This window comes from Sceloporus occidentalis, unplaced genomic scaffold (genome assembly GCF_023333645.1).
Source record: "Sceloporus occidentalis isolate IW3139 unplaced genomic scaffold, rSceOcc1.0.p SCAF_390, whole genome shotgun sequence".
In the NCBI taxonomy this organism is placed as follows: Eukaryota; Metazoa; Chordata; class Lepidosauria; order Squamata; family Phrynosomatidae; genus Sceloporus; species Sceloporus occidentalis.
The window spans coordinates 376243-401375 of record NW_028317370.1 but is presented as its reverse complement, the minus strand read 5'-3'; the positions used below and the strand labels follow the sequence as shown (position 1 = coordinate 401375).

The 25133-nt window shown below is 50.5% G+C and overlaps 1 protein-coding gene across 2 annotated transcripts; it reads left to right on the top strand.

The window, feature by feature from the left end:
* Positions 1-557: 557 nt before the first annotated feature.
* On the top strand, positions 558-22382 carry LOC149273258 (sodium/calcium exchanger 2-like). Of its 2 annotated transcripts, XM_089506530.1 has the most exons (7): positions 558-2197; positions 16578-16681; positions 18004-18021; positions 19251-19375; positions 20812-20911; positions 21638-21913; positions 22006-22382. In XM_089506530.1, exons 1-7 carry the CDS (start codon positions 648-650, stop codon positions 22380-22382), a joined length of 2550 nt encoding a protein of 849 aa, XP_089362656.1. In that variant the 5' UTR covers positions 558-647. The 2 variants fall into 2 exon arrangements, with proteins under 2 accessions (XP_089362656.1, XP_089362657.1); XM_089506531.1 differs by lacking the exon at positions 18004-18021.
* The last annotated feature ends 2751 nt before the right edge of the window (positions 22383-25133 follow it).

The following is a 25133-nucleotide window of genomic DNA, read 5'->3' as shown; positions in this document are numbered from 1 at the left end:
ATTCCTGCGCATGTCTCGCTGCTATAGAGAGTGGAGAGGCTGCTTCAGAGCGCTCCCAGGGGCTCGAGGAGTATAAATAGGGCAGACGTTAAGTCTGTCCCGGGGGGCCACGTCAGACGCTGCGTTACCCTGCGAAGGGGAGCAAACGGCCGATACAAACAATGAGTCAAAAACAAACAACAAGAGCCGGGATTTAGGGACATTCCGTCCATTTTAAGGACGGCGCGGCGTTCACCACCGGAGGGCATCGCTCATCCCCATGGCCTTCAAATAGTTAAACTGAAAGACTCGGTCCTAATCCATTAATCAAAGGTCCAACTAGTCACTTGGGGGAGAGGAACGTTGGAGTTATTGATCCGACGAGACCGTTTGCCTGCAGCTCACCGCCTGTCTTCTCTTTTCACCGCAGGTATCCTTAACTCCGCGTCACCCGCACCGGATCACCCGCAGCCAGCATGGCGTGTCTCGTAAAAATCGCTGTCCTTGTGGCTGTGGTGGCTTCTGTGTCCTCGGAGGAGATGGAAAACGTGACGTGCGGAACTCCTCAGAAGACCAAGTGCGAGCCGGGGATCTTGCTCCCAGTCTGGCTTCCGCACAACCCATCGTCAGGAGACAAGGCGGCCCGGGCCGTGGTGTACTTCGTGGCAATGCTCTACCTCTTTCTGGGAGTGTCCATCATTGCCGACCGCTTCATGGCATCGATCGAGGTCATCACGTCGCAGGAGAAAGAGATCACGCTCACCAAACCCAACGGGGAAACCAGTGTTGCCACCGTGCGCATATGGAATGAGACGGTCTCCAACCTCACCTTGATGGCCCTCGGCTCTTCTGCTCCGGAGATCCTCCTCTCGGTCATCGAGGTTTGCGGCCACAATTTCCAAGCCGGGGATCTCGGGCCAGGAACCATCGTGGGTTCGGCAGCGTTCAATATGTTTGTGATCATCGGAATATGTGTGTACGTCATACCGACCGGCGAATCGAGAAAGATCAAGCATCCACGCGTGTTTTTCGTCACAGCTACGTGGAGCATCTTTGCCTACATCTGGCTTTACCTGATTCTCGCCGTTATCTCCCCGAATCGCGTTCAGGTCTGGGAAGCGCTGGTCACCCTCCTCTTTTTTCCAGCCTGCGTCCTCTTCGCTTGGATCGCGGACAAGCGTCTTCTTTTCTACAAGTACGTCTACAAGAGGTACCGAGCGGACAAGCGAAGAGGCATCATCATCGAGACGGAGGGCGAGTTCCCCAAGAGTATAGAGATGGACGGTAAGCTGGGGGCAGCCGCCGGCGTGCCGGGAGAAACCAAGGACGTCGTGGTGCAGGACAGCGCTGCGGCGGCCGCTGAAGCCAAGGAGCTGGACGAGAGTCGCAAGGAGGTCATCCGGATCCTAAAGGAGCTCAAGCAGAAGTATCCAGAGCGGGAGCTCGACCAGCTCGTAGACATGGCCAATTACTACGCTCTGCTGCACCAGCAAAAGAGTAGAGCATTCTACCGGATCCAGGCAACGCGCATGATGATCGGAGCCGGGAACGTACTGAAGAAGCACGCGGCCGAACACAGCAAAAAGCCGGCCAACCTGCAAGAAGTGACGGCCGACTCCGAGGAGGAGAACACCAGCAAGATCTTTTTCCAGCCCTGCAACTACCAGTGTCTGGAGAACTGCGGCTTCGTGACGCTGAACGTCGCGTGTCAAGGAGGAGACGGCGGGAGCACCTTTTACGTGGACTACAAAACCGAAGACGGCTCGGCCAACGCCGGCTCCGACTACGAGTACAGCGAGGGGACCCTCATTTTCAAACCGGGGGAGACGCAGAAGGAGCTGAAGATCGGGATCATCGACGACGACATCTTTGAGGAAGACGAGCACTTCTTTGTGCGACTGATGAACCTGAGGGTGGGAGATGCCGAAGGGATGTTCGAGCCCGACGGAGACGGTCGCCCCAAGGCCCGCCTGGTGTCTCCGCTCATCGCTACCGTCACCATCCTGGACGACGACCATGCCGGGATATTCACATTCGAGGAGAAGCTGGTCCACATTAGTGAAAGCGTGGGCGTCCTGGAGGTGCGAGTGGTGAGGAACTCGGGGGCCCGAGGAACTGTGGTCATTCCGTACAGGACAATAGAGGGGACCGCCAGAGGAGGAGGAGTGGACTTCGAAGACGCTTATGGCGAACTGGAGTTCCTGAACGACGAGACGGTGTAAGTACAGAAAATTACCCGTGTGTTTATTTAATACCCCCCTGTCAATCACCCACTGGGTCTGAAAACACACCATCTGATTTACATTGGGACCCATAGGCTGGTGGGCCGCGCGGGGGGGGGTTCGGTTCTGACCGGTGGGCGAGCGAGCGAGCGATGAGGGTGAAAACACCAAAAATACATAAAATAAGGCTGTTGGGGGGGGAGAGCGGCGGGGGATGGGAGGGGTATCAATGTGGGAATTCGATGCTCGGCGTCCCCGGGGAAAAGCTGTTGTGTTTCTGGAAGAGTTTATTACCCACAAATCCTATCTCACTCGGAAATGGTCAATATTTAGCTTCTCGGGAGCGATGCCAACGGATCCACGTTTCCCCGCACCAATCCCGCGGGGCGCGTCCATTAACCCTTCCCGGGAACGCCACAAGAAACCACAGCATGGGGCGAACTGCTGCCTCAGAAAGGCCACGGGACGCGGGCTCGCCGTCTCACCGCAGAGCGGTCTCGGTCCATGCGTGGAGAAGGTCACATTCACTGCCGAGCAGTCTAATTACTGGGGGGGCGTCACGTGTATAGAGATCAGCAGGGAGACTGATGCATTTGGGGGCAGTCTGCTGTATTGGGGGACAGTTTGATCTATTGGGGGGCAGTCTGGTGTATTGGGGACAGTTTGATCTATTGGGGGGCAGTCTGGTGTATTGGGGGCAGTTTGATCTATTGGGGGGCAGTCTGGTGTATTGGGGGGCAGTTTGATCTATTGGGGGGCAGTCTGGTGTATTGGGTGTGTATAATGTGGTCCATTAGGAGTAGTTGTGTGATCTACTAGGGGCAGCCGGATCCATTCAGGCTGGGGCAGTTTGATCTAATGGGGGGCAGTTTGATCTATGTATATATATATATGCAGCAATTTGAAGACTAATCTGCATTACTTTTAACCCTTTCTTTTCTTACATCTTAAGGAAGGACAGGGCAGCAGATTTCTATACGTTTAGGTCACACAGGCTGCCGTGATAGAGGTCCGTTGTGGAGTTTCGCCGATCGCCGTCTATCCCCCCCCCGAGTGGACGTCTTGTGTGTCTGAGTGACTCTACAGACGTCCGGTAACGAGGAAGCTGCAGCTTCTCCAACAACGGGGAAAAGTGAAATCCGATCCCTGCTCAGTGCATGGAGGAGGAAACCTAATATGGCTGCCTGTTACCATGGTAACACATGTTTAAAACGTGCCAGCAATACCTGGTCTGCATTAAACACCCCATCTAATATAGAGATCCCCATCTAATACAGAGATCCCCCACCTAATACAGAGATCCCCTATCTAATATAGAGATCCCCATCTAATACAGAAATACCCCATCTAATACAGAGATCCCCCGTCTAATACAGAGATCCCCCATCTAATACAGATATACCCTGTCTAATACAGATACCCCATCTACTACAGAGATCCCCCGTCTTATATTGATACCCCATCTAATACAGATACCCCGTCTAATACAGAGATACCCATTTAATACAGAGATCCCCCATCTAATACAGAGATACAGCATCTAATACAGAGATACCCCGTCTAATACAGAGACACCCCGTCTAATATAGACACCCCATCTAATACAGAGATCCCCCATCTAATACAGAGATCCCCCATCTAATTATTATCTTTTATTTATATAGCGCCAACTGTTTACGCAGCACTTAATACAGATATACCCCGTCTAATAGAGATACCCCATCTAACACAGACATACAGCATCTAATACAGAGATACCCCATTTAATACAGAGATACCCTGTCTAATAGAGATCCCCCATCTAATACCGATATCCCGTCTAATACAGAGATCCCCCATCTAATACAGATCCCCCATCTAATACCGATATCCCATCTAATACAGAGATACCCCGTCTAATACAGATCCCCCATCTAATACCGATATCCCATCTAATACAGAGATACCCCATCTAATACAGAGATACCCCATCTAATACCGATATCCCGTCTAATACAGATATACCCCGTCTAATACAGAGATCCCCCGACTAATACAGATCCCCCATCTAATACCGATATCCCATCTAATACAGAGATACCCCGTCTAATACAGATCCCCCATCTAATACCGATATCCCGTCTAATACAGAGATCCCCCATCTAATACAGATCCCCCATCTAATACCGATATCCCATCTAATACAGAGATACCCCGTCTAATACAGATCCCCCATCTAATACCGATATCCCATCTAATACAGAGATACCCCATCTAATACAGAGATACCCCATCTAATACCGATATCCCGTCTAATACAGATATACCCCGTCTAATACAGAGATCCCCCGACTAATACAGAAACCCCTCTTACTACAGAGATACCTTTTCCAATTCCGACACCCCTCCTAATAGACAGACAGCAGGGGTAAAGCCCCTCACACCCACCCCAGTGGATTTATTCCAGTCTCTTCCACGCACGTCCCTTTATAATAAGAAGCAGCGTGAATGGGCTGAGCGCGGCGGGTTTGCGATGACGTATCATTACGCGCTGTCAGCTATTTTAATCAACACGACTCACCCCTTCCTGACGCGGAAGTCTCTGCGCTGCCGGTGGTCTTTTACAGCGATACCGAGTATCAGGGGGCGGGAGCCGGTGGACCCCGACTAAACATATCTAATATATTCGATAGACTCCGTGTCCCAAATCTCCTTCATTGATGCTTTCTGTCGCCCCACAGTGGGAGGGGCAGTCTGCGTGCCCCATTGATGCTGTCTGTCGCCCCGCAGTGGGAGGGGCAGTCTGCGTGCCCCATTGATGCTGTCTGTCGCCCCGCAGTGGGAGGGGCAGTCTGCGTGCCCCATTGATGCTGTCTGTCGCCCCGCAGTGGGAGGGGCAGTCTGCGTGCCCCATTGATGCTGTCTGTCGCCCCGCAGTGGGAGGGGCAGTCTGCGTGCCCCATTGATGCTGTCTGTCGCCCCGCAGTGGGAGGGGCAGTCTGTGTGCCCCATTGATGCTGTCTGTCGCCCCGCAGTGGGAGGGGCAGTCTGTGCGCGCTCTGGAGATTTCGGTGTTTTCAGTCTCTGAGTCGCCCGTGTCAGCCCGTTAATTGGGATAATAGTTACCCCGAGGCTGAGCCGCTATGCTTGGGGCCCCTCATTAGTGAGGCTGCTGCGGTGCAGGACAGAGACGCTCTCTGATGTAATTACCAATGGACGGGCGGACATCCAGTCTCTCTACCTTCAAGAAACAAGACTGAAGATGGAACTAAACCTTTAACCTTCTGAGTTCCAATGGCGTGAAACATTTTGCACGGAAACATTTCCTTCAATGCCAGCACACAAAGGGTTAAGAGACCCAGATTTGGGAAAAGAAAACCAAATGGGCGCCACCAAATCCTTCACCGAGCGGCGATTTCATGTTACGGCAGAATATTTCAATAATCCTGTAAATCACTATCTACTAAACCTGTTGTTTTGGGAAACAGATCGCTTTTTTTTTAAATGCCGCAGATTGATAATTTTCAGTGTTCTGCAGTAAATGACGTAAAGCTTCCTCCTGTCCCGATATGAAACGATGCTATTATCTATCAATACAGCAAGAACCTTATTAACATCGTGCAGCGCCGCAGAATGTAACGGCGCTATAGAAATCAATACTAACAAATCATTGCTTGGATTGCGATATAACATTATAAAGCATTTTCTAAAGATACAGAATTTACGACAAACACATAAATTCAGATAACAGAGAATGTGCTGAAAATGGAGCTTCGCGAAGCTTTCTTATTCAGATTGGATATGAATCTTCCGTGAAGATTTTTATTTGATTCGCTTCATGGCTTTGTGAGTCTCATCAACTGCTCACTGCTCGGGAATGACAATGCGCGATAATCTCTAACTAATCCCTTTATATAATGTATATTCCTCATATTATATATTATATACTCTCCCCCCGTATAACTAATCCCGTCCTTATAACCCGTTATATCCCTGTATATTCCTCATATTATATATTATATACTCTCCGGCCGTATAACTAATCCCGTCCTTATAACCCGCTATATCCCTGTATATTCCTCATATTATATATTATATACTCTCCGGCCGTATAACTAATCCCGTCCTTATAACCCGCTATATCCCTGTATATTCCTCATATTATATATCATATACTCTCCCCCCGTATAACTAATCCCGTCCTTATAACCCGTAATATCCCTGTATATTCCTCATATTATATATTATATACTCTCCGGCCGTATAACTAATCCCGTCCTTATAACCCGTAATATCCCTGTATATTCCTCATATTATATATTATACACTCTCCGGCCGTATAACTAATCCCGTCCTTATAACCCGTTATATTCTGTATATTCCTCATATTATACATTATATACTCTCCGGCCGTATAACTAATCCCGTCCTTATAACCCGTTATATCCTGTATATTCCTCATATTATATATTATATACTCTCCCCCCGTATAACTAATCCGGTCCTTATAACCCGTTATATCCCTGTATATTCCTCATATTATATATTATATACTCTCCCCCCGTATAACTAATCCCGTCCTTATAACCCGTAATATCCCTGTATATTCCTCATATTATATATTATATACTCTCCGGTCCGTATAACTAATCCCGTCCTTATAACCCGTTATATCCTGTATATTCCTCATATTATATATTATATACTCTCCGGCCGTATAACTAATCCCGTCCTTATAACCCATTATATCCCTGTATATTCCTCATATAATATATTATATACTCTCCGGTCCGTATAACTAATCCCGTCTTTATAACCCGTTATATCCTGTATATTCCTCATATTATATATTATATACTCTCCCCCCGTATAACTAATCCAGTCCTTATAACCCGTTATATCCCTGTATATTCCTCATATTATATATTATATACTCTCCCCCCGTATAACTAATCCAGTCCTTATAACCCGTTATATCCCTGTGTCACGGGGTCAGGTAGCGAAGGAGGATCCAACTATGCAGATATAAGGACGTAGCGTAGTCCAGAAAACAGTCCGATCAAAAGGGCAACGGCAAACAGCGAGGTCAAAACGTATCCGAGGTCAAGGTAGGCAGATAAGAGGCAAAACGGTATAACAGGTCCAAGGTCAGGGCAGGCAGATCAGAATTGTAGTCAAAAGAACAGGCAAAGGTCGGTACACGAGGCAAGATAAATATCACAAGGAACAGCACACCCCAAAAAGTAATATACTGTGAACAGGTACAGAAGAGAAAACAAATGGCCTTTAAATAGGGAATTCCTACTCACAATGAGGCTGCGGCGTGCGTCGCGTGACGTCATCGCGGCAGGCATCCGATCCGCGATCCCGGCGGTGACGCGCCTACACGTCCCCGGCGTGCAGGCGCAAGCCCGAGCGATGACGTGGAGGCAGGACCACCCTGCCGGCGGCGGTGAAGCCGCGACCGTACGGCGTCGGCGGCATCGACGGGCGCGCCGACGCGATCCCCTGGTGTGTGTGCCGCGGCGGTGCGTGTGACGCTCAGCTGACGTCGGGTCGCGGCGGGGGCGGAGCCGCGACCCCGACGTGACCGTGCGGCGTCAGCGGCAGGACAGAGTGAGCTGCCGCAAGCACGCGAGGTAAGTGCCGCGGCGGCTCGCGTGACACCCTGTATATTCCTCATATTATATATTATATACTCTCCCCTCCGTATCACTAAACCCCTCCTTATAACCCGTTATATCCTGTATATTCCTCATATTATATATTATATACTCTCCGGCCGTATAACTAATCCCGCTTTATAACCCGTTATATCCTGTATATTCCTCATATGATATATTATATACTCTCCCCCGTATAACTAATCCCGTCCTTATAACCTGTTATATCCTGTATATTCCTCATATTATATATTATATACTCTCCGGCCGTATAACTAATCCCGTCCTTATAATCCGTTATATCCTGTATATTCCTCATATTATATATTATATACTCTCCGGCCGTATAACTAATCCCGCTTTATAACCCGTTATATCCCTGTATATTCCTCATATTATATATTATATACTCTCCGGTCCGTATAACTAATCCCGTCCTTATAACCCGTTATATCCTGTATATTCCTCATATTATATATTATATACTCTCATCAACTGCTCACTGCTCGGGAATGACAATGCGCGATAATCTCTAACTAATCCCTTTATATAATGTATATTCCTCATATTATATATTATATACTCTCCCCCCGTATAACTAATCCCGTCCTTATAACCCGTTATATCCCTGTATATTCCTCATATTATATATTATATACTCTCCGGCCGTATAACTAATCCCGTCCTTATAACCCGCTATATCCCTGTATATTCCTCATATTATATATTATATACTCTCCGGCCGTATAACTAATCCCGTCCTTATAACCCGCTATATCCCTGTATATTCCTCATATTATATATCATATACTCTCCCCCCGTATAACTAATCCCGTCCTTATAACCCGTAATATCCCTGTATATTCCTCATATTATATATTATATACTCTCCGGCCGTATAACTAATCCCGTCCTTATAACCCGTAATATCCCTGTATATTCCTCATATTATATATTATACACTCTCCGGCCGTATAACTAATCCCGTCCTTATAACCCGTTATATTCTGTATATTCCTCATATTATACATTATATACTCTCCGGCCGTATAACTAATCCCGTCCTTATAACCCGTTATATCCTGTATATTCCTCATATTATATATTATATACTCTCCCCCCGTATAACTAATCCGGTCCTTATAACCCGTTATATCCCTGTATATTCCTCATATTATATATTATATACTCTCCCCCCGTATAACTAATCCCGTCCTTATAACCCGTAATATCCCTGTATATTCCTCATATTATATATTATATACTCTCCGGTCCGTATAACTAATCCCGTCCTTATAACCCGTTATATCCTGTATATTCCTCATATTATATATTATATACTCTCCGGCCGTATAACTAATCCCGTCCTTATAACCCATTATATCCCTGTATATTCCTCATATAATATATTATATACTCTCCGGTCCGTATAACTAATCCCGTCTTTATAACCCGTTATATCCTGTATATTCCTCATATTATATATTATATACTCTCCCCCCGTATAACTAATCCAGTCCTTATAACCCGTTATATCCCTGTATATTCCTCATATTATATATTATATACTCTCCCCCCGTATAACTAATCCAGTCCTTATAACCCGTTATATCCCTGTGTCACGGGGTCAGGTAGCGAAGGAGGATCCAACTATGCAGATATAAGGACGTAGCGTAGTCCAGAAAACAGTCCGATCAAAAGGGCAACGGCAAACAGCGAGGTCAAAACGTATCCGAGGTCAAGGTAGGCAGATAAGAGGCAAAACGGTATAACAGGTCCAAGGTCAGGGCAGGCAGATCAGAATTGTAGTCAAAAGAACAGGCAAAGGTCGGTACACGAGGCAAGATAAATATCACAAGGAACAGCACACCCCAAAAAGTAATATACTGTGAACAGGTACAGAAGAGAAAACAAATGGCCTTTAAATAGGGAATTCCTACTCACAATGAGGCTGCGGCGTGCGTCGCGTGACGTCATCGCGGCAGGCATCCGATCCGCGATCCCGGCGGTGACGCGCCTACACGTCCCCGGCGTGCAGGCGCAAGCCCGAGCGATGACGTGGAGGCAGGACCACCCTGCCGGCGGCGGTGAAGCCGCGACCGTACGGCGTCGGCGGCATCGACGGGCGCGCCGACGCGATCCCCTGGTGTGTGTGCCGCGGCGGTGCGTGTGACGCTCAGCTGACGTCGGGTCGCGGCGGGGGCGGAGCCGCGACCCCGACGTGACCGTGCGGCGTCAGCGGCAGGACAGAGTGAGCTGCCGCAAGCACGCGAGGTAAGTGCCGCGGCGGCTCGCGTGACACCCTGTATATTCCTCATATTATATATTATATACTCTCCCCTCCGTATCACTAAACCCCTCCTTATAACCCGTTATATCCTGTATATTCCTCATATTATATATTATATACTCTCCGGCCGTATAACTAATCCCGCTTTATAACCCGTTATATCCTGTATATTCCTCATATGATATATTATATACTCTCCCCCGTATAACTAATCCCGTCCTTATAACCTGTTATATCCTGTATATTCCTCATATTATATATTATATACTCTCCGGCCGTATAACTAATCCCGTCCTTATAATCCGTTATATCCTGTATATTCCTCATATTATATATTATATACTCTCCGGCCGTATAACTAATCCCGCTTTATAACCCGTTATATCCTGTATATTCCTCATATGATATATTATATACTCTCCCCCGTATAACTAATCCCGTCCTTATAACCTGTTATATCCTGTATATTCCTCATATTATATATTATATACTCTCCGGCCGTATAACTAATCCCGTCCTTATAACCCGTTATATCCCTGTATATTCCTCATATTATATATTATATACTCTCCGGCCGTATAACTAATCCCGTCCTTATAACCCGTTATATCTCTGTATATTCCCCATATTATATCTTATATACTCTACGGCCGTATAACTAATCCCGTCCTTATAACCCGTTATATCCCTGTATATTCCTCATATTATATACTCTCCGGCCGTATAACTAATCCCATCCTTATAACCCCTTATATCCCTGTATATTCCTCATATTATATATTATATACTCCCCGGCCGTATAACTAATCCCGTCCTTATAACCCGTTATATCCTGTATATTCCTCATATTATATACTCTCCAGCTCATATATAAAGGCATCCATTGATCTGATAGCGCAGTCTCTGCGAGGAGTGGACTGCAAAGAGCCCTTTCTGCTGCTTTAGGCAAAAATTCCTTCCTCTGAGTCTGAATTGGTGACGTTGTGTTCTTTGCGCAGTACTAATCTTTGCGCAGTCATCAGAGTGGCTGGTATTGGCCTCGTATGTATTTATATAATGACATCACATCTGCCTTTCTTGTCATATAAAAATATGCCCCCCCTTCCAGCCTCTCGTCATAAAGGTCTCCATAACAAGAATATTTTTGTTTTCTGGCTTTTTCCTGATTGGCCGACTCGATTCTGGGTTCAATTTGAGTGGAAAGTTTTGTTCTGTCCAAAACGTGACGTTTTCAGAGTCTTAGTTCTGGAAGTCTTCAAACTGCCAGATTTTGCCGAAGCCCCCCTGGTGGACGTGAAGCCCCCGACATCCGCAGCCGGGCAGGAAGGCGTTGACTCTCGCGGCGAGGGGATCACAAACCATGTTGGGGAAGAAGAGGAAAATACAGAAAAAAACAATGAAATGGGGGTAAAGAAGGACAGACTCCGCGGCGAACAAACACATTAATAAGAATCGTGTTTCCGGCGGTGAGGTGGGCCGCAGGGACAGACGCTAATTGGCTTGAAGGACCTGAGGATGGGAAATGGTTAGAATATTCCTGGGAAGACGCTGCGCATGGACTGGGGGGGGGGGGGCTGTCAGCTACTGCTTCCATATCACCCACCTGCCCCAGCCACTTAACCCTCTCCCTGCCACACATCTCCCGCCGTACAACTGGAAAGTCATTAGCAAAGCGACATTAGATGATGTGCAGGGTGAGGGGAGGGGCTGGCTGCGCGCGGAGCTGGGAGAGGAGGGGCTGGGAGAGGAGGCTCCCGCTGCGCTGGGTGATGGGAGGGGCGCGGGGTGGCGCTGTCTGTGCGGGTTAAAAGGGAGGCACTCGCTGCGCAGGGTGAGGGGCTCGCTGCGCGGGGTGAGGGAAGGCGCTAGCTGTGCGGTATGAGGGGAGGGGCTCGCTGTGCAGGGTTAGGGGAGGCGCACTTGCTGATTGGGTCACGGTCTCGTCCAATCTAATTATTCACCTCCATTTTAGGCTCCATCTCCTGTGATATTAAATCTCTTTAGCGGTCTACTTTTTCTTTATTGTAAAAATAGTGTGGGGGCCGTGCAGCACTTACTACCCCACACTGGGGGGATATCTGAGTTTACCCCACGAAGCCCGGTGCTACTTATTTCATAAGGTTCAGTGCGACGGGATGCGGTACCTTTAGGGAAGACGGTTTTCCGTCTCCTGCTGTTTACAGCTCATTTTCCATCATGCAGCGTTTTGCCTCCTTCCGGCCCAGGGGCACGAGGGGTATCCTGGGATTCTCCTGCCCTCATTAGCAGTGATGTTTATAGAGTAGTTAGAGGCTGTTCCACTTATCTACCACCCTCTCAGTAAAGTAAAACTTCCTTCGATTCCATCTCAGCCTCTGACCCTCTAGTGTTAGATTCCGGTCTCTTGTTGAAACTTTCCGCTAATTATAACTATTGCCCTATGATAGGGTGCAATGCTGGGGGTAACACTTACTTTCTGTCCCAGAAGGTCATCTGGCAGGATCCGCTGCACCCGGGACTTTCGCGTTCTTACCATCCCTCACGGGGTTAAATAGCAAAATTTTACACAAAAATAAATAACCGAAAGGCATAAAGCTTCATTAAAACGAAGTCGGACTATTAAACCCATCAGTATGGCGCCCGGATCGCATTCCGGCGGCCCCCGTCTCCGTGGCACAAATAACCAATTATAAAACGCATCGTTCTCCATGGCAACCGGAAACCTGGACCGTGATGGAAAATTACCAGTCTCGGAACGCTTCGGCCCTTTAAATGGGCAGATGGGACGCCTTGGCCCACGCTGGTCGTTCTCGCACCGGCTCGCATCTCGTATCAGAAGTCTGGATGTCAGCAATAAAAGGTTAATAAAAGGAGACGATCAATTTGTTTTTTTAGCTTAAAAAGGTGACCGGAGCAAAAAACCCGGGATTTACACCTGTTTGACTTGATTACACTGTTATACAAGCACTTACTGGGTTAATGCATAGATCTCCCAACTCTGTATATATGATATGATAAGTATAGAGGTATATAACGGGTTATAAGGACGGGATTAGTTATACGGCCGGAGAGTGTATAATATATAATATGAGGAATATACAGGATATAACGGGTTATAAGGACGGGATTAGTTATACGGCCGGAGAGTATATAGTATATAATATGAGGAATATACAGGGATATAACGGGTTATAAGGACGGGATTAGTTATACGGGGAGAGTATATAATATATAATATGAGGAATATACAGGGATATAAGGGGTTATAAAGACGGGATTAGTTATACAGCCGGAGAGTATATAATATATAATATGAGGAATATACAGGGATATAACGGGTTATAAGGACGGGATTAGTTATACGGGGAGAGTATATAATATATAATATGAGGAATATACAGGGATATAAGGGGTTATAAAGACGGGATTAGTTATACAGCTGGAGAGTATATAATATATAATATATGAGGACTATACAGGGATATAACGGGTTATAAGGACGGGGTTAGTTATACGGCCGGAGAATATATAATATATAATATGAGGAATATACAGGATATAACGGGTTATAAGGACGGGATTAGTGATACGGCCGGAGAGTATATAATATATAATATGAGGAATATACAGGATATAACGGGTTATAAAGACCTACGAAGGGTAATGTGTGTTACGGTCTATAGTATGACCTCACTGCACGCTGTATGACCTCACCGCGTGACTCCTGTTATTACTATATCAGCTCCCATCACCTCCCCCCAAGGCCAGAAAGATTCCTCCATCGCTGTATCATTAAGATGTCTCTGAGGCATCCAATACATCACGGAGCATCTGGAGGCGTTTGAATGAAGCGCAGCGATCCTTCATTTCTGATTTCAGTGAGAGGGGGGAGAGGCGGACAGACTCGGGGTGCGCAGGGAGCCGGCTTCATCCAGACGCCCACGCTCGCCACGCTCTGCTTTCCCAGGGAGTCCTTCGGATATTAGATCACATCTAGCAGAGAATGCGGATCTGCGCAGGGTGGTTGCGGCTTCGCAGGGGCAATTACATACAGAAGAGGCAAACGCTCTTATCCCGTGGAACAGCTATCCACAGCTCTGTCCCATCACTTTAAGCCAAACCTTTGGGTCTGACCCTTTGACGTTAACACGAATGTGCGTGAAAAGAGAGTGTGGGGTTCTTAGGTGTATGTTAGCTCCAGCATTACCCTCTACCAGCCCTACTGGGAGGCCACTCCATGTAGCTTTATTTTACTACCCCCGTTATAAAGTTCTGAGCCCTTGCAGACTTTGGGGTGTTCGCTGCACTCCCCCTTTCTGCAGTCTCTGTGATGTTACCCCATGGGGATGGGGCACTGATAGAAGCTGCCCCTCCCTCCGCTCAAGGGGGGGGCAGTTGTGCCTGGCCTGTGCCTTAATGACGAGACTGGCTCCAAATAAAGAGTTTCAGTGACCTCGGGGGACAATCTGGGGTTTAAATTATTCATGGGTGTGCTCGCTTCTTCCCCACCCCCGCTCGGTGCCCTTGGGGGCCACGAGGAATACTCATTATGCTGCGGATCCCCCGTCCCGCCTGCTGATCTCTTTATACATTCAGCCTACTGCTGCAGAGAGGGGCAGCGCGCGGGGCGGGAGACGGACATTAACTCTTTAAGCGCTGGCTATAGGCATTGTCGGACACTGTGCGTGGGGCCCTAAGGTACCACTGAGAGAGGACACGGGCCCCAACCTGCACCCCCACAGCCGTGACGCCCCTTGGATAGGGACAGTTTAATGTCACGGGCAGCCTCAACGAAGGAGAATGCATAATACCGTATGAGTACTTTCATAATCATGCTTAAAAGGGAGAAGCTGCAGCTCCTGCCTCCGCCACGGCAATGCTCGCCACTGATTGGCTGTGTGAAGTTTATTAAGAACTTGTACCGTGGAGGATTTGGGAAACAGAGAGCCGGGGGCCCCATCCTACGCACCAATCAGGAGTGTGTATTAAAGTAAATGTACTTTCTTCCACCTGCAGGGTGTTCTCCACTTTAGGAGAAGCTGCAGCTCCAGAGCCAACCGTGGTCCAATCTATAGTTCACTCCTCGCCACGGAAATCAATGGGGGTAGTTTCTGCGCATGCGCGGAGGGGGTCTTGTTAGACCACCCCAGTGCTCTGCGTGAGTTTCGTCTGAACACATCTTTGGGAGGGGGCAGGGAAAGAGGCAAATGCATTGGGGGTACCTGGAGGAGCAAAATGTAAAGGGGAGGCACCAGAAGGTCCCATCACCGAGTATACCACCGGCTGCCCCCGTTATGCCGTGTCTGTGGTTTGGTGTCTGCGGGGGGGGGGATACTGCAGCCATACGCCGGGAAAGAATCCGCATTGGCGTCATGCACACCGCCGGCAGCCAATCACACGCCGGGGGAGGCAGCGAAGTATTTAAATCCCAGAAACAGCGTTAAAATTAGCACCTGTGCCGACGCGTAAATTAATTATCAGCTCGATGAAAGATCACCACTTTGTAAGAATTTCTTTAACGTATAAAGCGATATTTTTAGATGGAAATACGGCGGCGGAAATGTCTACCAAACGCTGCAACCGCCACGTGAAGCGTCCGTGCGAAGAAAGCCTCCGGGCGTCTCTCGATTCCGGTGAAATAGTTTTGCTATTTTTCCAGCATGTTTCTCGTAGGACGCGATGCTAACAGGGTGGTAGATAAGTGGAACAGCCTCCTAGCAGAAGTGGTAGAGGTTAATACAGGGAGGGAATGCATGGGATAGACATACGGAATCTAAAACGAGACCATTAATCTGATATGTCGGGGGGGTTGTAAAGGACTGAAGGGGAGAGACATTCAAACGCATTAAGGGGTTAAATAACTTCTAAGAGGGAAGCCCGGAAATAGAAGGTGTTTAAAGTTATAGAGCGGAAGGTTGAGGGTTAATGGGAGGAAGTTCTGCTTCACATAAGGTGTAGTGGATACCTGGAATAGCCTCCCAGTGGAAGCAGCACAGCCGCAGTAAAAGAAGTCTGGGATGAGTAATGAGAATGAAGAGGGAGTGAAAGGGCCGGTTCTTTTTAGTATATGGGCATCACCCTGTATTTACTGGGGTCTGCGAAGCCCACCCGGGGTACACACAGCATGCAAACACAAGTGGGGGTATATAGAGGTAAGTTCTACCCCCCTTTAACGCATCCTAAAGTTTTGGGTTAAGATTTGTGCATTTCGAGTTTTCCAATACCGCTGCTGCCCAGCGACAGATCCACGGCTTTCCACCCAAACTTTCACCAGACCCCCTGGGAACAATAACCTGCTTTTATTATAAATGGGAGGCCGATCCAACATAGGGTTAAATACGCCAACATTCACCACGTCCGATCACTCCCAGCACCCGGGCGCGGGGCAAATCAGAGGGGACGGGGCGGAGGCGGCCCGCCGGACGTAGGCTGCAGGCTGACGCGTTCCGCTCTCTGTCTCCTCAGGAAAACTCTCCAGGTGAAGATCGTGGACGACGAGGAGTACGAGAAGCAGGAGAACTTCTTCATCGTCTTGGAGGAGCCGCGGTGGATGAAACGCGGGATTTCAGGTAAAGCCCCCCCGGGTCACGGGGCCACAAATCCCAAAAGGGAGGCTCTGCATTATGGGTGTTGTAGTCCGCGGCATTTGCTACAGCTGGATTTCCTGGCTCAGGGTTTGGCGCTGAAGGGGTTAACGTTCGCCTAAAAATAGTTTCTTAACTGGAAAATCCAGGAAAAAATAAAATCATTCTTTCGTACCGTTGCCAGCGGACGCACCGATTTCCTTAGCTACTCTGTTGCCAGGCAACCAGCAGGCGATTACACTTCTGCTTAGCAACGTGCTTCACCCGTTGCCTGGCAACAAATCTGTTAAAGCGTTGTTAGGCAGAGTTACTGTGCAGTACCCGGTAGCCAAGATGGATTACAAAGAAGCAGTTGCCTAGCAACAGAGCAACTGACAAAAGCCTTCATACAGAGGGAAGGGGGGGGTGGGCTACAGGGGTAATCCCCTCAAGGGCAGCTACTTGGGGGTATTTTAACCCTAATTAACCCTTTGAGGGGCAGGGATGATAGCAGCGTTGGGAGACCCTGACCAGAGGAGCTTACAGTCTGTGGTATAACGGGAGACCCTGACCCCAGGAGCTTACAGTCTGTGGTATAAGGGGGGACCCTGACCCCAGGAGTTTACAGTCTGTGGTATAAGGGGGGACCCTGACCCCAGGAGCTTACAGTCTGTGGTATAAAGGGAGACCCTGACCCCAGGAGTTTACAGTCTGTGGTATAAGGGGGGACCCTAACCCCAGGAGCTTACAGTCTGTGGTATAACGGGAGACCCTGACCCCAGGAGCTTACAGTCTGTGGTATAACAGGGGGACCCTGACCCCAAGAGTTTACAGTCTGTGGTATAAGGGGGGACCCTAACCCCAGGAGCTTACAGTCTGTGGTATAACAGGGGACCCTGACCCCAGGAGCTTACAGTCTGTGGGGGTATATAGAGGTAAGTTCTACCCCCCTTTAACGCATCCTAAAGTTTTGGGTTAAGATTTGTGCATTTCGAGTTTTCCAATACCGCTGCTGCCCAGCGACAGATCCACGGCTTTCCACCCAAACTTTCACCAGACCCCCTGGGAACAATAACCTGCTTTTATTATAAATGGGAGGCCGATCCAACATAGGGTTAAATACGCCGACATTCACCACGTCCGATCACTCCCAGCACCCGGGCGCGGGGCAAATCAGAGGGGACGGGGCGGAGGCGGCCCGCCGGACGGGTTATAAAGTGATAGGGGCTCCGGATATGGCCCCCGCGTGGCCCGCTGGGGAGTTACGTGTCGCAATCCGCTGACCTGTCTGCTAACCAACTTCTCTCTTTCTCTACCTCTCTCTTCAGCTCTGCTGCTCAATCAGGGTAAGGATTTTTCTTTTCTTCCTCTCTTTGATTGGTTATAAGGGGTTAAATTCCACATAAAATACCGTATTTGCTCGATTATAAGACAAGGTTTTTATACCCCTCGTCTTATAATTGAGGCTGTCTTATAATCAGACCTCATTCTGCTGGGGCCAGGCTGCTTACCGGTGCTTTGGTCGCGAGCAGCAGGAGAACAGGAAGCTGGCAGAGTGTCACATAACTCCGCCTCCCCCCCTCCTTCCTCTGGGGGCGGGGCCAGAGAAGTTGCTCGCACAGCCGGCCCCTGCAGAAGTCTGCGAGTGAGAGATCTGCAGTTCAGGTAAGGGGGTGGGGGAGGGTTTTTGTGATTAGTGTGTGAAGTATGTGTGATTAATGGAATGAATGAGTATTTAAATGTTTGTGAATGAGTGTGTGATAGCATGGATGTGTAAGGGGGGTGGTGGTGGTAGCATGGCATAGGGAGGCTGTACTCACATTCCTATCATCCCCAGGTTCCAGCATGTACTGGCTGCCTTGGCTTAATAGGAGTGTGATTGCTGTTAGTGTTAGCAGTTATATATATATATACCTCCAGAAATGCATTTTAACCCCCCATATGCCACTCTGTCCCATGATATGCCTTTTAACCACTCTGGCATATAGGGGGTTAAAAGGCATATCATGGGGCAGAGTGGCATATAGAGGGTTAAAAGGCACATCATGGGGCAGAGTGGCAAACAGGGGGTATAAGGCATTTCTGGGGGCAGAGTGGCAACCCTGGGGGCAGATGTGCATAACTCGGGGGGCAGGTTGGCAAATAAAAGGAAATAAAAAAATATATATTTTTCTCAATCATAGCTTTTATTAAATATCAAAAAATTGTTTACATGAATTAATATTTACTGGTAAAACTCCCTATAGGGTCGTCTTATATTCAGGCTTTTTGGTTTTTTTCCCCTAAATTAATATTTAGATTTTGGGGGGGGTCGTCTTATAATCGAGCAAATACGGTAATAAGATTTTAGTAAAACTTGCTGCCCCCCGGACAGAGAAGAGGATTGTGCCGCCTGTGGCCGGGAAGGGGTTAACCGGCAGCATGCTGCCTCTTTGCCCCAATGAGCACGAGCCGGGTAATCGGGGCTTTTGGGGCCCCGATCGCTATAACCCGCGTGCGTGGATCTCGGGGGTGGGGGGCATTTTTCCTCCGCGAGACGAAGACGAGACTTCTGAGCTCTCTTCTCCCTGATTAGACGACGATGACAAGAAGCTGACGGCGGAGGAGGAAGAAGCCCGGAGGATCGCGGAGATGGGGAAACCCATCCTGGGGGAACACTCCAAGGTGGAGGTCATCATCGAGGAATCGTACGAGTTTAAGGTAATCTCTGGGGACCACCTCACCTGGGAGCAGGTGCAGTATAAACACAATCCTCGCGATTAAATATAAAAAAAATTAAGTCCGTTCAAGGGTTAATTTCCGAATCAGAGCCCTCGGGGACTTCTTTTAATTAACCCTCCGCGGTCCTCATTCTGTTATTTATGCTGAGGGTTAAAAAACAACAACACAGAAACGTTCACGTCACATGACAATTAAGTGTTCCCGGCAAAAAACATTAAAATGTACGATTTTGCACGATTCTGGAAATATTTCTGGGAAGGGTTTGGCTGCAATTTGGTTCTAAAAATGTTACATTTAGCAGAGCAGGTGGGACGGCAGCTCTAAAGGGTCGGCGGAAGTTGGGTGGGTTTCCCAGGATTACAAAAAGACCCCAAAGCCAGCATCCCAGGGGGCTGATCTAAAGCTAGTGGGACAGAGGATGAAGAAAGTTTTACTTTACTGAGAGGGTGGTGGATAAGTGGAACAGCCTCCCAGCAGAGGTGGTAGAGGGTAATATAGTGAGGGGATTAAACATGCATGGGATAGACATACGGGTCCTGAATCTAAGACGAGACCAACGACTGATTAAGGTTTGAGTCGTTACAGCAGGAGAAACGGCCGGCTATCCGGGGGCCGGATGGGGCTGATCTGCCGGCGGGGTGGGGGTTTCTCGGCGTTTTCTCTCGGTTAAACATCGTTTCATTCTGATTTTCAGCCATTATCCGTAAAAAGCAGATTGCTGGGGCTTTATCTGCTTACTGCCGTAATAAACCCGGAAGGATGGCGGGCACGCCCGTTACTCCGCATTTAAGACGATCGGCCACCAAATGTTTCTAAATGTGCCGACGGCACCAACCCTGGCAGGGGGCCCTGGAAGCATGTAACGCACGGCTGTACATACATAATTACATGTGGCTTTCCGTGTAATCCGTGTCCATAGCGGGGGAGGGGGGACACGTTACACAGCCGAGGGATTAGTGCATGCGCAGCCTTTTGGACGCGGCGCTCCGTCCGGTATAACGGGGGTTAAAAGTCTCTGAGATCGATTTTGTTCTAAATCAATTTTCACATCCGATCCACGAAAATCGAGTCAATTAAAGAAAAAACTCTGAGCGCCCCCCCCTCGGCAGTGCCAGCTGACGCCCCCCCCCCGGCAGTGCCAGCTGACGCCTTCCCCCGGCAGTGCCAGCTGACGCCCCCCCCCCGGCAGTGCCAGCTGACGCCCCCCCCGGGAGTAACCGGGAGTGTGACTATACATCGCTTATGTGCCTTAAAAACCCGCTGTGGGCGACGCTCTGCGCTGCAGCTTTCTGATTTAGAAATAATCGAATGATATTTGCAAGATTTGGGGGGTTATGAAGACTGAATGTGGTTATTGGGGCTATCGGGGGTCCGCACAGCCCCCCCGCACTCAACGTCTCTCCCCTCCCCCGCAGAGCACGGTGGACAAACTGATCAAGAAAACAAACCTGGCGCTGGTGATCGGCACCCATTCCTGGAGAGAGCAGTTCATGGAGGCGATTACTGTGAGCGCCGGTGAGTACGGGGGGGAGAGAGAGGCGGCCGCGCGCGGGTTGTACGGGGGAGAGAGAGGCGGCCGCGCGCGGGTTGTACGGGGGAGAGAGAGGCGGCCGCGCACGGGTTGTACGGGGGAGAGAGAGGCGGCCGCGCGCGGGTTGTACGGGGGAGAGAGAGGCGGCCGCGCGCGGGTTGTACGGGGGAGAGAGAGGCGGCCGCGCGCGGGTTGTAAGGGGGAGAGAGAGGCGGCCGCGCGCGGGTTGTACGGGGGAGAGAGAGGCGGCCGCGCGCGGGTTGTACGGGGGGGAGAGAGAGGCGGCCGCGCGCGGGTTGGACGGGGGGAGAGTGAGACGGCCGCGCGTGGGTTGGACGGGGGGGTGGGGGAGAGGCGGCCGCGGGGGTTGGACGGGGGGGGGGGGAGTGAGACGGCTGCGCGCAGGTTGGACGGGGGGGGAGAGTGAGACGGCTGCGCGCGGGTTGTACGGGGGAGAGAGAGGCGGCCGCGCGCGGGTTGTAAGGGGGAGAGAGAGGCGGCCGCGCGCGGGTTGTACGGGGGGAGAGAGAGGCGGCCGCGCGCGGGTTGGACGGGGGGAGAGTGAGACGGCCGCGCGTGGGTTGGACGGGGGGGTGGGGGAGAGGCGGCCGCGTGGGTTGGACGGGGGGGGAGAGTGAGACGGCTGCGCGCGGGTTGGACGGGGGAGAGAGACGGCCGCGTTTCACAGCCTGTCTCGCTGCGGCCCTCAGGTGACGAGGAGGAGGAAGATGACGGCAGAGAGGAGCGCCTGCCATCCTGCTTTGACTACGTCATGCACTTCCTCACCGTGTTCTGGAAGGTTCTGTTCGCCTTCGTCCCGCCCACGGAGTACTGGAACGGCTGGGCCTGCTTCCTCGTCTGCATCGTCATCGTGGGGCTGCTGACGGCCGTCATCGGGGATCTGGCTTCGCACTTCGGCTGCACCGTGGGCCTCAAAGACTCCGTCACGGCCGTGGTGTTTGTGGCTCTCGGCACCTCCATACCAGGTATTGCCCCCTGGGGTCTTCCGTGGGTTTGGGGGTCTCTAGACCGCGTGGGCAAACCCGACAGTCTCATTTGCCCTCTCTCTCTCTCGTAGACACCTTTGCCAGCAAAGTGGCGGCGACCCAGGACCAGTACGCGGACGCCTGCATCGGCAATGTGACCGGCAGCAACGCCGTCAACGTCTTCCTGGGGATCGGGGTGGCCTGGTCCGTGGCGGCCATCTATTGGGCCATCCAAGGGAAGGACTTCGTGGTGCAGACCGGGACGCTGGCCTTCTCCGTCACCCTGTTCACCATCTTCGCGTTCATCAGTATCAGCGTCCTGCTGTATCGCCGGAGACCCCACATAGGCGGGGAGCTGGGGGGCTCGCGGCTCTCCAAGACGCTCACCACCATGCTGTTCGTGGGCCTGTGGCTTCTCTACATCCTCTTCTCCAGCTTGGAGGCCTACTGCCATATCAAGGGCTTCTAACGGGGTCATTGTGACACGTAGGGGGGCACGTCTCTCCTAGAACTGCGGCCTCAAACATTCCACGGGCCCCCCGCCGCCGCGGCCACAGGAGGTCCGGCAGAAACCGGGGGTCCTTTATTTATTGTTTTCATTCTCTCCGTCATGTTAAAAGTAGCACAATTCTGAAAACGAGGGAATTCCCCCCAAAAGTCCAGCACAGGGGTCTCAGGACAGGAGAGGAGCGATGGGGCAGTAATGCAGAGGGGGAGATGCGAGACACGGAGGCTGGCACTTCATACACGCGGGGATGCCGGGGGTAACTCCAATTACCCCGGAATCTCACCCTCAGTGACCCCAACAGGACAGGGTTCCAGGATCTCCTCGCAGACGGACCCCTAAACCAGGGACACCTATAAAAAATGCATGGCACAGGGCAGCGCTGATGTCACGTGGCCACACGTTCAGCCTATAGCACACGCCATACTTGCCAATTGTCCTGATTTAACATAGATAATCCACGATGATGCTCAATGGCTGCATGTACACAATGCCTGGGAAAACAGGCAGAATGTGATGTCATATGTCTGCCGCTGATGACATCATAGCCACGTTCCGGCAGCTGCGAGATGCTTGTTTGGTGGGTGCTGTGGGCTGATTAAACCATCTGCACCGAAGGAGAGAAATACGAAAACCCTGTCCTGCCGGGGGCCACGAGGGCCACAGTCTACGTCGCTGAATTCTATCGATCAGCTGATGAAAGACGAGGGGGCCGACGATAAAACCCCAGGAAGTTTGGGGGTTCCTAATAAAGGGGCGCGGTAGGGAGAGGGTGTCCGATGCCGGGTAACATGACCTCAGCTGATTGGACGTTCAAAAAGAGTTCCCATTATAAAATTAACCCCTTGAACCCGGAACTGATTGGCGGCTCCTCCTGTGTCTGCATTTTCCTCTCTCGCTATATCCTTCCCTCTGCGACAAAAAGGGGCACAGGATTACTGTTACACCCTGCAGTGGGAGGGATAAATGCCGCCCCCATAGCTCCCTTCACTCTGTTGCCCTGCAGTGGGAGGGGCAGACTCCACCCCCATAGAGTCCTTTTGTCTGTGTCACCCTGCAGTGGGAGGGATAAACTCCACCCCCCCATAGCTCCCTTCTGTAAGTCACCCTGCAGTGGGAGGAGCAGACCCCATGTCCCATAGCTCTTTTGTCTGTTACCCACAGTGGGAGGGGCAGACTCCACGTCCAATAACCCCCTTTAGTCTGTGTCGCCCTGCAGTGGGAGGGGCAATCTGAGCATCCTCAGGGCTGGTCCTAGGGGCCCTCGACAAGCTGGTGGGGGGCATAAGCTTTAGGTTTGTAACCAGGTTCATGCAGGAGGGGGCGCCGGTTGTCATAGCCTGCTAGAAATGCTCGCCTCCCCCAGCTCATTTAAGTATGAGACCACGAAAGCCATAGTGAATTCCCAGCTTCCACTGCCCTGTACGTTTGGTCGTCGGTGACCTGGATCCGGTGGCCGGTGACCTTAACCCTTTCCTGTCGGCACCTTTACAGTTTGATGATTGGTTCAGGTTCCAGAAGCCAACCAATCAGGATTAAGCCATTCACCAGCTCCTGAAATATTTGGGTATTTCTGTATTTCGGGTGGGTCGCTGTCCCCCACTATACTGCCACGGGGTTTGTCACGAAGATGTCGGGACCCCCGCCTGCTACCCCCTCCCTGTCCCGACGTGGGCGCCGCAGGTTTGTACCGGAATTAGACAGATGGTGTTGTTTGATTACCGCGAGCCGCCTCCGTGTGCGGCCAGACTCTGCGTTCCTGGGGGAGCCCATCAGCTGCCACTGGGGCTCCGGCCGGGAGAGCCGCTCCGTGCTGCTCACAACTGCCACAAGCCGGCCACACTGCAAAAATGGCCTTACCTGAGCACAGGTACCGCATTAACTCTCCTGCACGCTGCTAGGAGGATTCTCCGCGTCTCTGCCCACACAGATCACCTTAACAAAAATGATGGATTCCGCAGACAGGAAAATGCCATTTCTGCAAATTTTTTAGAGTTTCCGGCTCATTGAAGTCTTCCAGATGCCACTCGTGTCCCGATCCGGCCGGGCAGGAGACACAAACTCCCGTAGCTGCCGCCGAACGTTCAACGGGCTTCAAACCAATTTTATGATCGGTTTTCCATCAATCAACACCAGGACTCTAAGTCTCTAAGTGGAGACTCCATAGTGGTGGCGTCGTGAGAATAGAGTGAATTTACCAGGAATATGGGAAACGGACCTTTAGACATCTATGACCACCAAACATGGCATCTGCAGCATCCACATAAAACAGGTCACTGTGACCACAGGCGGCTCATAGTGATCACAGGCAGCTCACTCATAGTGATCACAGGCAGCTCACTCATAGTGATCACAGGCGGCTCACTCATAGTGATCACAGGCAGCTCGTAGTGATCACAGGCGGCTCACTCGTAGTGATCACAGGGAGCTCATAGTGATCACAGGCAGCTCGTAGTGATCACAGGCAGCTCATAGTGATCACAGGCAGCTCATAGTGATCACAGGCGGCTCACGGTCACCACAGATGGTTCGCGGTGACCACAGAGAGCTTGTGTGGATAACAGACACCTCACAATAACCAATGACAGCTCATAGAGACTACGGACGGCTCAAGGTGATCCTGGACACCCTCACGGTGACCAAGTACAGTTTATGGTGACCAGAGACAGCTCAAGGTGATCTCAAGCCACCTACTGATCTAGTGATTTGGATGGT